The sequence below is a fragment of the Zingiber officinale genome, chromosome 9B, assembly GCF_018446385.1.
Source record: "Zingiber officinale cultivar Zhangliang chromosome 9B, Zo_v1.1, whole genome shotgun sequence".
Taxonomy (NCBI): domain Eukaryota; kingdom Viridiplantae; phylum Streptophyta; class Magnoliopsida; order Zingiberales; family Zingiberaceae; genus Zingiber; species Zingiber officinale.
The window spans coordinates 1,325,279-1,337,310 of record NC_056003.1 but is presented as its reverse complement, the minus strand read 5'-3'; the positions used below and the strand labels follow the sequence as shown (position 1 = coordinate 1,337,310).

At 37.3% G+C, this 12,032-nt stretch overlaps 1 protein-coding gene across 3 annotated transcripts; it reads left to right on the top strand.

Annotated features, from left to right (window-relative positions):
* Positions 1 to 4,878: 4,878 nt before the first annotated feature.
* On the top strand, positions 4,879 to 11,746 carry LOC122023619 (PH, RCC1 and FYVE domains-containing protein 1-like). 3 transcript variants are annotated; one of them, XM_042581830.1, is made up of 10 exons: positions 4,883 to 5,246; positions 5,532 to 5,606; positions 6,222 to 6,308; positions 7,180 to 7,269; positions 7,374 to 7,460; positions 7,582 to 7,776; positions 7,934 to 10,006; positions 10,166 to 10,312; positions 10,599 to 10,945; positions 11,108 to 11,746. In XM_042581830.1, exons 2-10 carry the CDS (start codon positions 5,556 to 5,558, stop codon positions 11,208 to 11,210), a joined length of 3,180 nt encoding a protein of 1,059 aa, XP_042437764.1. In that variant the 5' UTR covers positions 4,883 to 5,246; positions 5,532 to 5,555; the 3' UTR covers positions 11,211 to 11,746. The 3 variants fall into 3 exon arrangements, with proteins under 3 accessions (XP_042437765.1, XP_042437764.1, XP_042437766.1); XM_042581831.1 differs by lacking the exon at positions 11,108 to 11,746 and having other exon boundaries at positions 4,879 to 5,606; positions 10,589 to 10,760; XM_042581832.1 differs by lacking the exons at positions 4,883 to 5,246; positions 5,532 to 5,606; positions 6,222 to 6,308; positions 7,180 to 7,269; positions 7,374 to 7,460 and having other exon boundaries at positions 7,638 to 7,776; positions 7,942 to 10,006.
* Positions 11,747 to 12,032: the final 286 nt, after the last annotated feature.

Genomic DNA, 12,032 nt, shown 5'->3' with positions numbered 1-12,032 from the left:
TCAATTTATCAGATAACAATAAAATTTAACTTAAATTTTTGACAACATCAAAATATAGGTTCGATTATGGTGCTCCTTGCATCAACATAACTGTATTAATCATAATCTGATTAAAGACTATTGTTAACGGCGACAAAATACATAACTCCACGCATATAATAAATTAATGTCTCAAGTCAAAAGATCAGTACACAATCGTTCATAAGAGAAATAACCAATGATGTTTAATATACAGTCTCCTCTTAAACGGATCGTGTCTAGTGTGCTTCTAAACTCAAGACACTCCCAAGTACAACTTAGATATTCATTTCTCGGTCTATCTCGACTTTGTCATACTCAACGTTAATCTAAATATCTATGTCCCCTCTAGATATCTATCCTATCAAAGACTATTTTTAGATTAATATAACCATTAATTTGTAGATTTTTATCATTAATTATATACGTACAGAAAAATAAATGATTAACAATAAATATTTATCTTTATTAAATAATTATTACAGGTACATAATAAATGTATGCACTAACACTCTAAGTAAAAATGATTTTATTCTCCGGGGATATAAGAATATCGTGTCTAATGCCCACGATAAGAATAGGTACCATTTAACCAATTAACCTAAAAAGGCCAAGGCATTCTTTTCCCCCTACAACAATTCACCTGCCTGAGCTTCTTACTGGGCCTCGAGCTAATGAGATGGGGCTGCATCTAACAAGCCCACAGGAGCACAGTCCATGAATGAGAATCCAAGTCCTCAATTGTGGGGAAATAAACCATCGACCACACCACCGTGTGTCGCGTATCCAAATTTATGAGACAGTAAAAATATCTATATATTATAATTAGTCTGGTCCCAGCAGTGCAATCTAGAAGCGAAGACATGATGTGGCTGTCTCTGAAGCAGCGACTAACTGATTGGCAGTGTCCCCCCGCCCCTCTCCCTTTTTCTCTTTTCCACGGTCTCTTTGTTTTTAAATTTTTTTGACTCCATCGACCGTCGTCATGAATAGAGCTGTCGGGCATTCGGCAGGCTCGTTTGATGGGCTTTACGTGCACGGGGATGGCACACGCCGTGCCCGGCCGGCAGTGCAGCAGCGTGCGTTTGTGGGTTGCCGCCCTCGACATGGCCTCGCAGAGGCAGGCCGGTTCATGTCTCCTCTCATCATGCTGCCCTCCGCTTAGGCTTTACGTGCGGGCAGGCAAATGGAGTGATGTCCTCTGCTACTTCAGAGACCCAGTAATCTGAGATTATGAACCTGATCAACAATATACTGGTCGATTTCGCATACGACAAGTCAGTGGTCCAAATCACATATGCATGTATATAGTCAGGATCAATATAATTGTTAGATACAAAGTCCATCAAATGTGACTGGTCCGATGCATGGAGCGTGAAGTGTTTTACTTTGATTATTATTTATTTATTTTACAAAATAATTAAGACTTATCGATTTGATGATGTGTGATTCCTAACGAGTCTCGCCGCGCGCTGGCTTCCAAGCGCGATCAGACAAACAGATACTACTACGCATGTGCCAAGAGACATTAGCACATTGGTCGTCGACGTTTCGGGATGATCGATCCTTCAAAGTTCAAACAAAAGCTAGCTTAATTATATTAACGGACGAATAAAAAACTACACTAATTAATTCCTCATCATTCTCGCCTTCTTAATTTATTCACCACTAATCATTCATATATACAAAATATATAAACAATTAGAACAATATATTTGTACACATATATGGAAGCATTTCCTCGCGATGGATGGATGGGCTTAGGCATGGTTTAATTAGTCAATAATTGGATGGAAACAAGAGCTAAATCCAAAAGTAGCTAGAACTCAACGTGCGCCAACATCCATAGAGAAAAAGAAAAGAAAAAAAAACAGTGAGGTTTAATTTGGCCATAGCTCCATGATTGTTTCTTCATCACATGCCAATCGCTAGCTAGCTGCCCCCAATAAATTCATTTTAAATTTCTTTTAATCAATCGATCGCTGTCCTCTTGCTTCCGTTCGACTATATTGCGAGTTTCGATTAACACACGACATTATTTGATTCGACTGAGAGTTACCAGCAATCCGACACGGAAATTGCGCGCGCTAGTAATTGATTTTAGTTTTGGAGGCTTCTTTGTAGTCAAGTGTTGGAGGCATGGCTTTTCACTCATGCAATCAATCCCTTCTATATGAAATGGGATGTACTAGACTATGGAATTGAATATAGCAATTTGTGGTATTTGAATGAGACCAAACCAAATACAAATATTGATTCAATTGAAATCAACTTGTGAAATATTTAAGATGAAAATCTCAAGTTGAAAGGGTCTATATAATAGGGAGAAAAAACACATGAGAGGGATTTCCCTCTTAAAATTTGGAAAATATAGTTAGTTTTTAACCTTATCTATCTCCTCTCTATATAGTTATAGAAAATTAGGAATTATTTAAGCTTGAGATAATTGCATTGTTAGTAAAAGTTTAATATATAAAAGCTGGAGTGTGACTTGCAACAAATTAAACCACGGTAAAATTTTCTAAGGGAATAATTTTATTGACTATTGTTAGAGGTGACGGTGAATTACCTTTTATTTATCAACATGCTAAATAAAAAAAAAACACTTTAAAATGAATATAAAATTTAAATTATCAAACTGAATAATCGATCAAATAAGTAAAAATTTTAAACAATCAAATAAATTTAAATTGAGAATTTAATAATATCTAAATAAAATAAACTCATGTCAATTGCTTAAATCAAGTTCAAGCTCATTAAAAAAATTAAACAAGTAAAGCTTGAACAATAGGCTTGGTTCATTTTTAGGTCTGACTCGATTATCTTATCAAGTTAAATAAACTTGAACACCCTAAATTTTAACTCGGCTTGGCTTCTTTACGACCTATGAAAGATTCAAATATTACTTTATTAATTCGTTTCCTAAAAGCATCCATATCAGTTTCCTTATCACTATATCTAAAATTTAAGGTAAATAGTTCACTATATTAAATTTAGACAATCACTTTTCACTACACACTACATCAACTACCATAAAATTTTCATTATCTTTAATTTTTTATTATTTTATTTTCTTTCTTCTATTTTTTATTATTATATTTATAGAATGAGTAGAAGGAGAGATTGAAAAGAAATATTATTATATATTTAGAGTAGAGTTTTCATTTTTTAAATTTAGAGAATTACTATTCATCAAATCTAAATCTAGGGAATCGATAGAGTAGCTGATACAAAAAAATTTTAACTTCTCTATTTAAAATTTAGGATAAAATCTTTAAATAGGGTAGTTGATATAGATTATACCAAACTATTCATTCATATGTATTGTGTCTATGTGCCTTTGTAATGCCATTGACAGTAAAAAAAAAAAAAAGTCAGATGGTCCTATTTTTTTTTACTGTCTAGAAAAGAGAAAAGAAACTTCATCTAGCAACAATAACACAAGAGATTGAGATAACTAACAAGACATTTCATACCTAATTCCAAACTCAACACTCTTACATAAACTAACTGGTCAGCCCCCTTAGGGTAACATAGCGCTTTTGTAATTCTACGAAGATAGATGAAAACTCCAATCCACTCCATTAAGTACATGTGCAGAGTTCGAATCGACAGTTTTTAATAATTAAATGATGTTAAAACAGCTGTCAACTTTATCCAATTATATTGAATTAGAGACAATGAAATTAATAATGATTGAAGAAGACGATTAAGATCATCTGACCAGTATTTAAAGGCATTTATATTGAAAACGATAGTCAAATTTATTCCAAAAATAATAAGAAAAAAAAAGCAATAAAATCCAAGTTAAACCGCCTTGGCACTAAACGATAATTGATTTTCTAAAACACACACAGACACACACAAAATCACAACTATATATCTATCTAGTCTTTTCAGTCGATCGATACAAGCAAATACAAGACACGGAGAAGGTGCCGATTAATCAAAAGTTAGAAAACTCAACTGGATCGGACTCGCACGATTTGCATGATATTTGAGAACTTGAAGATCGAATTCAAGTGAATGGTGGTTGGAGTTATTATTAATTAGCAGCCGTAGCTGTCACAAAATTGCGTGGATGGTGTGGTCATGTGATGGGTTTAAGAATGGGAAGGCATGGCATGTGGACTCAATTAACAAGTTAATCAAACTCACAGCAACCGCAACGGAACAAATCAATATGGCTCATCAAATTAAACGGGTTTATATATAATTCGCCTAGGCTCATCATTAATTAATTCAACCCATGGATGTTAATTGGGATCGATTTTAAATTAAATTAAATTAAATTAAATTAAATATTATATCATTCTCTTGGGTTAATTAAATTGTACAAAATAAAAATAAAATAAAAATAACAATGGAACTGTTTCAAAAGGAGGCCTAACCTAACGTGCCTTGCACCGTAGCACAAGCGTCCAAACATCTACAGCAAATGGCTACTTATTAAGACAAAAGACATAAAAGGGTTCGGTCTTATCAGGCACCCACCTTCTCCAAACAATAGCCGAAGCGAATCAGGGTGAAAAAAATAAGAAAAATAAAAAAATCAATTTTTAGTTTTTACCATGCAATATAATGCATCGGTTTCTGATTCGTTTAGCTACGATTTTAGCTGAAAATCCTTGGAGCCGACCGACACTGATGCATGCCGCGATTCCAAATTTAAAAATAGTTAATTAAGAAGAAGAAGAAGAAGCAGAAGCAGAAGCTGGATGGATTTTTAATGGAAGAAGCCAGCCAAATGATTACTCCAAGGAGGAGGAATAGTAGACGACAGAAGCATACAACGCAACGTCCATGGAGTGGGTTGGATGTGCGTGCCTGCCGCATGCAGACGCCATCACCCAACGAGCACACGTGCTTCCCTTCCCCCACTGCTTCTTGTTTCCTTCCTCGCTTGGCTTGGCTGGGCTTCTCCTCCTTGCTTGAAGCGCTGCTGTTGCCCTCTTCAATCCGTCTCCCTTCTTTAAAACTTTCACCGAGTCCGAGAAGAACAGTAGTGGCAGGACAGAAGCCGTCTATAAGGCTGGAAGAGCGCAGCAGCCTGGTGTACATGCGTTGATGCAATGGCAAGCCTGGATTCTTGTCCTTTATCAACATGATTCAATCCTTGTTTTTGTGGGAAACAAGCCAACAGAGCTGGGAGAGCAGAGCAGAGCTAAAGGAAAAGGCACAGCAAAAAAGTGGTTCACAGCTCGGAATCCTCTCCATCACTTTCTTTGGTGCGTGAAAGAAAGGATTCTGTAGTTGGTAGTTTGCTAGGCGGGCTTGTCGCTGGCTCTTCTTCCCAATCTTGCCACCTCCACCCGTTTAGTACGCCCACTATAACTATTTTTTTCTTTCCTGGGGAAGACCACACCCCTTAAAACACACGCTGCTGCCCCTGTTGCAGCGTTGCTTGTTGCGCCCCTGCCTTTTCTTTTGCCTCTGTTGCGAATGTGTGACGTGTCCCTCTTCTTCCTCAGTCTCACCTGTTCTCTCTTCCTCTTTATGCGTTCGGTGAGCAGAGTGTGGTGGAGCTGTGTGATGAAATGGGTGAAAATTTTGAGAGAAGAACCCCTTCGGTCAGAGAGGTTGAGCAGGTTTGCTTTCCTATTCTCTCTTCCTCCTCCTTCCCATCTATCTACTATTTTTCATATATATATATATATGTATATTTCTGGTATGAATCTTGATATGTATTGGAGGAAAAAATATTTTTTGATGTGCGTTTTACATTTGTTGTTATTTTCATTGAAAAAAATGGGTTTTGGAATGAGGCATGTTGATGCATGGAGACCAAATGAGCTGGGTTTTCTGGTGTTTTTATTTTGATTAATCACTAGCTATCCATGTCTTCATAAAAGAAAAGCGTGTGGTGGATGCACTTGTGCACTTTTTGTTGTGGCCGAGACATTTCACATTTTTTCCGTGTAATTTTGGTGTGGCCTGATAATTTCATGCTTCTTTTATTGTGGCCGAGACACATTCCAGCTCTATGCTGTAAATGAGTAACGTTTAGATTCTTTTTGGAGCTTTCCTCTGACAATTTCATCTATACTAGATATTTGCTTTCTTCTCCACCAAGAAATTTTTATCAAGGTTGGAGTATTGTGATTCCGGAATTCGTAGATTCTTCTGTCGTATGTATCTTAAACGTTTAACTGTTTCCTCTTTCTTTGTGAAATGAGCCTCTTCTCCCTCTCTTTGTTGAGCAGGCCATTACAGCTTTGAAGAAGGGTGCTCATCTTCTGAAGTGTGGAAGGAGAGGGAAGCCCAAGTTCCGGCCTTTCAGGCTCTCAACAGTATGTGGGAAGATTTTTTTTGTTTGTTCTTCAAATGAATGGCCAAGTTGTTATCCTTTTTGTTTTTTGTTTTTTCCTTCCTGAACATTAGATATGAAGGTGACAATTAATTTGGGCATTATGAACCTTGCTTTCAGTTAAACCTCCTGTTACTCTTGGACTCAGTTTGCAAAATCAGCCATCATTATTTTCATTAAAACAAGAGAGAATATTTGCAATTCATCCTGCAATTTGGAACTACCTTTTGCTTTTTCACGCTTGTTTTCTATCAAAGCTTTTCTTCATCAGGTCCCACTCTGGAACAAAGGCATCTCTTGCAACTCACAAGTAACAACTTTAGATTCACTTTTTGAGTCTCACTTTGCATCGCCAGATGAAACTCTGGGTCCTGGAAGGATAATCTGAAATGGTCACTTTTCACTATTAGAGTCTTGTTTTATTTCACCATCACCATTGTTGCTCTTCTTTTTTTTTTTTTCTGAATGTCATGATTGTGTCAATGGACATAATGTAGAAACTATTCTTTAGTGTTGGTTGCTAATGGTTTAATATAAATATGCACTAGTGTCTTGATTGGTGAATCAAAAATTTTGTTAACATGAAGTACACATGTTAGAGAACTTAATAGTTGCTAGGTGTAATAATGATATAGAAACTAAAAGTGCACCTGTTATACTGTTCAAGAATTTATTGGAAATATTGAAAGTGATCTTAAACCAATCAAGACACTAGTGCATATTACTTATAGGATCTTAAACCAATCAGCATTCTTATAGGATCTTATAGGATATTGAAAGTGATCTTAAACCAATCAGCATTCTTTATTGCAGCACTTTTGCAAGTCATTCATCAAAATATTTTTTACTTATAGGATGAGAAGAGCTTGATTTGGTATTCTGGGGAGAAGGAAAAACACTTGAATCTAAATGCTGTCGTCAAACTGGTTCGCGGACAACAAACTGTATGTATCCTTAACTAAATAATTTATACAAGTAATTGTTGTGATCTTCCTTATTTCATCTCAGTTACAAACTAACAACTGATTCAAATCAAACTGATGCGCAGGTAAATTTTCTTCGGCAGAATCAAATAGATAATAAACTTCAATCATTTTCACTTATATATGAAAATGGCCAACGTTCACTTGACTTGGTATGATTCACACTTGATTCTTGTAGTAAAGTTGTCTCTTTGGCATAATATATTGCTCATCTTTCTTTGAACATATGTGCCTGCCCGGATCTCAATGACGTTGTTGTTGTATGTGCCTTAGATATGCACAGACAAGGAACAGGCTGACTCTTGGTACCTAGGTTTGACAGCCTTGGTATCATCAACTCATCTACCAAGACCTTTGGCTAACATAAGTAGCAGTAGATGGGCACATAGTTGTGTAAATAGCCCTGTTGGCTACATCACAACAAATCATAAGCCGGGGCTCGTCCATGGTTCAGCAAAATTAGCTAAGGTTAGAGAGTACTGTCCTCTTATCCTTGCAGCAAACATGACAAACTTTGTCTGTTGAATTTCTCTTTGATAGCATTTCAAATAAAACCTCCGAGTCAATTTATTATCATCCCTTATACTAGGGTGGCAAAATTTCATAGTTGATTTTTCTCTTGAAGGTGCGCAGTTTGTATGGAAGTCCTGCTCGGTCTTTGTTAGACAAGCATTTGTCAGATAGAATGTTGAAATCGTCAGATGAATTCTATTCACCAAGACAAAGAACTTTGTCGGATATTCAATCATATTTGGATAAAATACTACCTCGACTTCCACATGTGGTATCTTACACCGAGAAGGATAAAACAGATGGTAATCTGAGTAATAGACAAAGATTACTCTCAAAATCAAAGCTCAGCTTGTCCGAGCATGAATCTCCCAAGATTTATGTCAATGATGGGTTGAGGGATGTCTTCATCTGGGGAGAAGGAGTAGCAGGAGGTATTTTAGGCAGTGACATTGACTCATCAGTTCCGAAGCTTTTGGATTCAACCCGAGCACTGGATGTGCGGAATATATCCTGCGGAGACAAGAATGCTGCTTTAGTTACTAAACAAGGCGAAGTCTTTTGTTGGGGTGTGGAAAATGGCGGGAGACTGGGGCATAAGGTCACTATGGATGCTCCTTGTCCAAAAATTGTGGAGTCTCTAACTGGAATCTGCGTGCAGAAAGTTGTTTGTGGGGCACAGTGCACCTTTGCCATCACAAATGCTAGCGAGCTATACGCATGGGGTGACAGCAACCATGGCCTTGACCTTTCCGGTGACAGAGGCCATAAAAGCCATTGGTTTCCCCATAAGATATCTGGTCCTCTAGATGGCTTATCTATATCAAGGATTGCTTGTGGAGAATGGCACACGGCAATCGTGTCATCTTCTGGGCAGCTATTCACTTATGGTGATGGAACATTTGGAGTTCTTGGTCATGGTGATACCAAGAGTGTCTCTCAGCCCAAAGAAGTTGAGTCATTAAAAGGGTCACGAGTAAAGTCGGTTGCATGTGGACCATGGCATACGGCTGCTGTGGTGGACATCGCTGTCGGTCATGTTAAAGGCAATTCTCCCGGTGGCAAGCTATTTTCATGGGGTGACAATGATAAAGGGAGACTTGGACATGCTGATAAGAACAGAAAACTTACACCAACATGCGTTGCTTCCCTTGTTGATTGTGATTTTGTGCAAGTTTCCTGTGGAATCATGTTAACTGTTGCGCTTACAATTACTGGCAGAGTTTTTACTGTTGGAAGCTCAGTCCATGGACAATTAGGAAATCCCCAAGCCGAGGATGTTTCAATAACTAGAGTTGAAGGGTTGCTTAGAAATGAGTCTATTAAGGAGATATCTACAGGTTCATTTCATGTGACAGTGTTGACGACAAAAGGAAAAGTATACACTTGGGGAAAGGGTGGAAATGGACAACTTGGATTAGGTGATAATAAAGACAGAAACTCTCCAACACTAGTGGAATCCTTGGAAGATCGGCATGTCGATAGCATAGACTGTGGTTCCAATTTCACAGCCGTAACTTGTTTGCATAAAATTATCTCAAGCAAGGACCAATCACTATGTACCGGTTGCAAATTGGTTTTCGGGTTCGCTAGGAAGAAACATAATTGCTACAATTGTGGTTTCATGTTCTGTCATTCATGTAGTAGTAAAAAAGCCATGAATGCAGCATTGGCACCGAAGAAATGCAAGAGGTGTCGGGTTTGCGATGCATGCTTCACACAACTACACAAGATTTCAGATCCTAGAACAAACATGGAGATTTCAACACCTAGGCCATTACTACTGACAGTGGAAGGATACTCTGATCTAAAAGTTAAGAAAGAGCAATCATCTCTCTCCAGAGAAAATCCATTTTTCTCTAAATTGCCATCCCTCGAGGAAACTAAACTGATTGAAGGAAATGCAGAATCTATGCGAGAGGAAAAAAATAAGCACAACACACAATCCTTAACAGCTCGTAGGTGGGGGCATGTGCCATGTCCTCTGCAATTCCTTGAACATGCTAGAGAGAGTTCCTTGAAAGTGGTTCCTATTTCTGGACAGGAGATCTCTGATATTCTCGGTGCTTGTTCACAGAATTCTATGCTCGAGATAAACAATGTACCATCCAAAGCTGGCAGCTTGAAGCATGACTTAGATAATGTCGATAAGATTCTGACAGAAGAACTACATCGATTGCAAAATGAGGTATATTTTCTAGCCGTTATCTATTTAATTGACTATTATTAAATCATTGTGGAGTTATTGCATTCATATGCTAATTGTGTGTGCATCTTAATCTCATTTCCCGTCATATTTTTGTCAAAAAGGATAGCTATTAATTAATATGGTATTTTATTTGATTAGGCAAAATCTCTAACTCAAAAATGCCAGAGCAGAAGTCAGAAGCTCCAACTTTATAAATGCAAAATTGAGGAGAACTGGTTGCTAGCCAAGGATGAAGCTGAGAAATGTAAAGCAGCAAACGGCGTAATCAAAATTCTATCCAGTCAGGTATGGGTATGATGGAATCGTTTACTATCTGCTGCTTGGTTTATTTAAGCCATGTTGTTTGAGCTCATAACCTGCAGTAGAAAGTGAGAGTGGTGACACCACTAGGTACACAAATTATGCTTCTTGGAAGTAGACTACACATAGTTATGGTCAAATTTTATACCTTCAGCTTCTATTTGCCAATGCACTAGTGAATGAAGGATCAAGTGTCGTTTTCTGATAGCGATTTTAGTACAATATCTTTTTATCTGTAAAAAGCATCTAACATGGGTTTAGTTTGGAACAGATGAATGCTTTAACTGAGAAACCCCCAGCAAGAAAACGGATGAGTCATATTGGATCCTCCGCTGATGTGATTGAAATGTGTCACCCTATGCAAACTAAGTGTTTGAATCCTAAAGATGACCAGCTGGTTTCTGGTTCTGGTCACCAGCTTACTAACCAAAACCAGAGCTCCAAGCATCAAGCTTACACAGGCATGTCAAATGATACACCCACAGCTGGGGGAAATGCAAAAATTTACAGAACTAATGAATTGAAAAATGAAAGCGTGGAGCAAGTTGAAGTTGGCGTGTATATTACTTTCATCACTTTGCCTAGTGGCCAGAAGGGGCTCAAGAGAGTACGATTTAGGTAAGCCACAGTTCCATAATCCAATTACTATATAATTATGGATTCATGCTTGCACAATTGCTGAACTATCTATTTACTCAATTTTTGAACACATAAAAATTAAATGATAAGTTATAAGCAACAGAATGCCAATGATGACTAATCTTGATATCATGTTAACAGTCGGAAGCATTTCGGTGAGAAGGATGCTGAGGTATGGTGGGAGGAGAACCAGAGGAGAATATATTCGAAGTACAACATCGAGAAAATTGTTACGCCGCCTTGAAGTAAGACAGACAAATAGTTGACATGAAACTGAGATGTGGTTGTTAGTGAATATATGGAACAACAAAACTAACAATGACATTAAGCAGTTAGCTGCAACAAAAAAATTCAACTGGGCAGCTCTCCTTTAACAGTGAAATGCCATAGGTTTATGGAGATTTAGAAACAGAAACAGTATGTTAAAATTATGTAAATGGCTTTATGGAGATTTAGAAGCCAAACCTATAAGTCAGTGGAAGCCGAAGCAAAGAGTAGTGAAACTTTGAAGGGTGGATTGTCAATAGTTCTTTTATTGAGAGCTGTTCTTGTTGATCGAGATTAACTTGCTCTACGACTATATTGATTCTCAGAGTCAGAGCTGATCAAATCAGGTACCTTTGTATTTAAAGAATAACTTAAGATTGTTGGCGATTTACACATGGGTGAAGTATGTAAAGATTGAGTGATGTCCTAATATCTTCTTAATTGTAAAGAATGATTTAAACTCGAAGTATTTTATATGAAGTTATATAGATGGTGTGACTACTTTCTTCCTTACAATTTGGGTTACTGAATATTGTTAGCTTATGCTTAAACATTGTTAGCTTCCTTACAATTTGGGTCCTTACAATCTGTTGAAACCAAGGGCGTAGGATTGGCCACAGTTCATGAATTGAAATGCCAAATCGCCAAACTGAAAAAGTCCGTAGTCAACGCTTAATTCATTCAAAATGTTTTTAAAAAAGTAATGTCGAGTAACAAAATATATAAATATTTTTTTATTCTTCTTTAAAATTCCACTATGAAGTAGCTAGGAAGAGAGGATGGCTGGGATGTGAGGCCC